Source organism: Egretta garzetta, unplaced genomic scaffold (genome assembly GCF_000687185.1).
Source record: "Egretta garzetta isolate BGI_Z169 unplaced genomic scaffold, ASM68718v1 scaffold207, whole genome shotgun sequence".
NCBI classification, from domain to species: domain Eukaryota; kingdom Metazoa; phylum Chordata; class Aves; order Pelecaniformes; family Ardeidae; genus Egretta; species Egretta garzetta.
In genome coordinates this window covers 451,499-453,393 of record NW_009260185.1, presented here as the reverse complement: position 1 = coordinate 453,393, position 1,895 = coordinate 451,499, and the positions used below count along the sequence as shown (strand labels likewise).

The 1,895-nt window shown below is 54.4% G+C and overlaps 1 protein-coding gene across 1 annotated transcript in view; it reads left to right on the top strand.

Moving 5' to 3' along the window:
- The first annotated feature begins 890 nt into the window (after window positions 1-890).
- Window positions 891-1,895, top strand: part of EI24 (EI24 autophagy associated transmembrane protein) — a 6,328-nt gene continuing 5,323 nt past the window's right edge. Inside the window, exon 1 of the mRNA XM_035897492.1 lies at window positions 891-1,586. Within this exon, the coding sequence (XP_035753385.1) occupies window positions 1,545-1,586 (42 nt within the window). The 5' untranslated portion in view covers window positions 891-1,544. The remainder of the gene's footprint in view (window positions 1,587-1,895) is intronic.

Below are 1,895 nucleotides of genomic sequence, written 5' to 3'. Positions count from 1 at the left end.
GCTCGGGGGGGGATCGTGGGGGCAGCCCTGAGGTGACTGTGGGCCTGGGGAGGACCGTGGGGCAGCCCTGAGGTAAATTTGAGCTTCCATCCCGGGGTAACCATGGGGTTCACCCCCATTAACAGTGTGGGGGGACCATCCCCCCCCCAGCATAACAGTGGGGCAGGTCTGGGCCCCCACCCTGGGCACCTCTGGGGTGCTATGAGGATCCCTGCCTTGTGCAGTGTCCCCCAACCCTGGGGTGCCCCCCCCCCCAGTTACCCAGGAATAGCCCTGGGTAAAAATAAATCAGGCAGGGCTTTCTGCAGAAGCCGGGACTGTAACACAGCAGGGTCTCGCCGTATTTAACACGTACGTTTCTGAGCCTGAAGGGTGGTGAGGCACGGCCGCCCGGAACAAAGAAAACTCTCGTTTCTGCCTTTTGTTTCTGCCGCGGCTCTGCCGGCTAGACCCGGATCTTGGATGCCTCAGACGCCTGGCTAAAGCGAAACGACCCCGATGCAGCGCACGGGGCTGAGCGTGTCCGCTGGGAGGGCTCGATTTTAGGGTGAAGTGCCCGTGGTTAACCTGACGTCAGTGAAGCTGGAGGCCAGTTCTCATCCCGCAGTTTCATCCGAACGGGCATTTGCTGCTTCAGGGGAGCGCAGTTCAAACCCTGGCAGGTTTTGTCTCCGAATAACCAAAATAAAAAATTTTTTTTTTGTTAAATTATTTTGAATTGGCTGTATCCCACGCTGCGTGTTACAGAGCAACAGCAACGCTGACATGCTGGGGCTTGCGACGCCGAGAGATCCAGCTCCTGCCTAGGAGAAAGGGAGCAGTTTGAATCCTGGTGGAAAAGCCCTGCGAGTTTTATCAGCTGGTGATTTTTATTTTTTTTCCCCTTGATTCCGACGGTGTCTGTATTTCTGTGGCCCTTTACAAGAAGCAGAAGACTTAGCACGATGTTTTTGGCAAAGAGCTGTTTGGCACAATTACTGCTTTGGTCAAAAGCTTACGGGGCGGCTCGAGAGCAAACCCTCGTTTCGTCAGGCTCCTAATTGTAGACCTCCAGTTTCTCACCTGGCACACAAGGAAGAGGAGGCGCGGAGCTGTAAAGTGTTAAATTAACATTGGATTTAGCAAAGATGGTTTCACACCTCTCTGGGCTGGCTCAGCCGGCTTTTCTCTTCCGAAAATGAGCGGCACAGCATGTTGTTTGGAGAGATGTTCTGCTGTGTGGAAATACAGGCTCTGCTGTTCCTGAAAGCCCGAGTTCATTAATAATGAGATACCGCGGAATTAGTGGGACGGGTCCTTTCTCTGGCCCCTGTCTGGGGATGATTGCCTGATGGGAAGCCTCTTGAAAATCGTCGCGGTGTGATTTAGCTTGTGATTACCCTGCTTGGACCGATTGCTGCTAACGCCTGCCCTGGTCCCGTGTTTTCTCTCTCCGCAGGCTCCATCCGTCTCCCATCTCTCCAGGATGAGAGGGGTTTGGGTTCGGCTTTTCCCCTCCCCCTGTAGTTGATAGTTTCGGAACCAGAGGTGATGCTGGAGTCGAGATGGCAGACAGCGTGAAAACCTTCCTTCACGACCTCGTCAGGGTACGTCGCCGTGTTTCAGGCCTTCTGTCATAGGGCCTGGTCTCATTTGCTTTGGTGATGGTGGCTCTTCCGTGGGGAGCAGCCTCCTATGTCATCGAGGGTGGGTTAAAAAATTTGAAGGAAAAGGGGCTCCGGGTGTATTTTCATCAAAGCCGTCAATTTTGTAAAGCAGAGATACCTGCAGGCAGGCTTTCCCCTCGCCGCCGCCGGTTCGATTTGACATGGCTATGTGGGATGCGTTGCTCGCCCGGTGTTTCCAGAGTCATTTCGTCCTGAGCTGGCCGTCGTGCGGCGAGTCTGTTGCAAAGG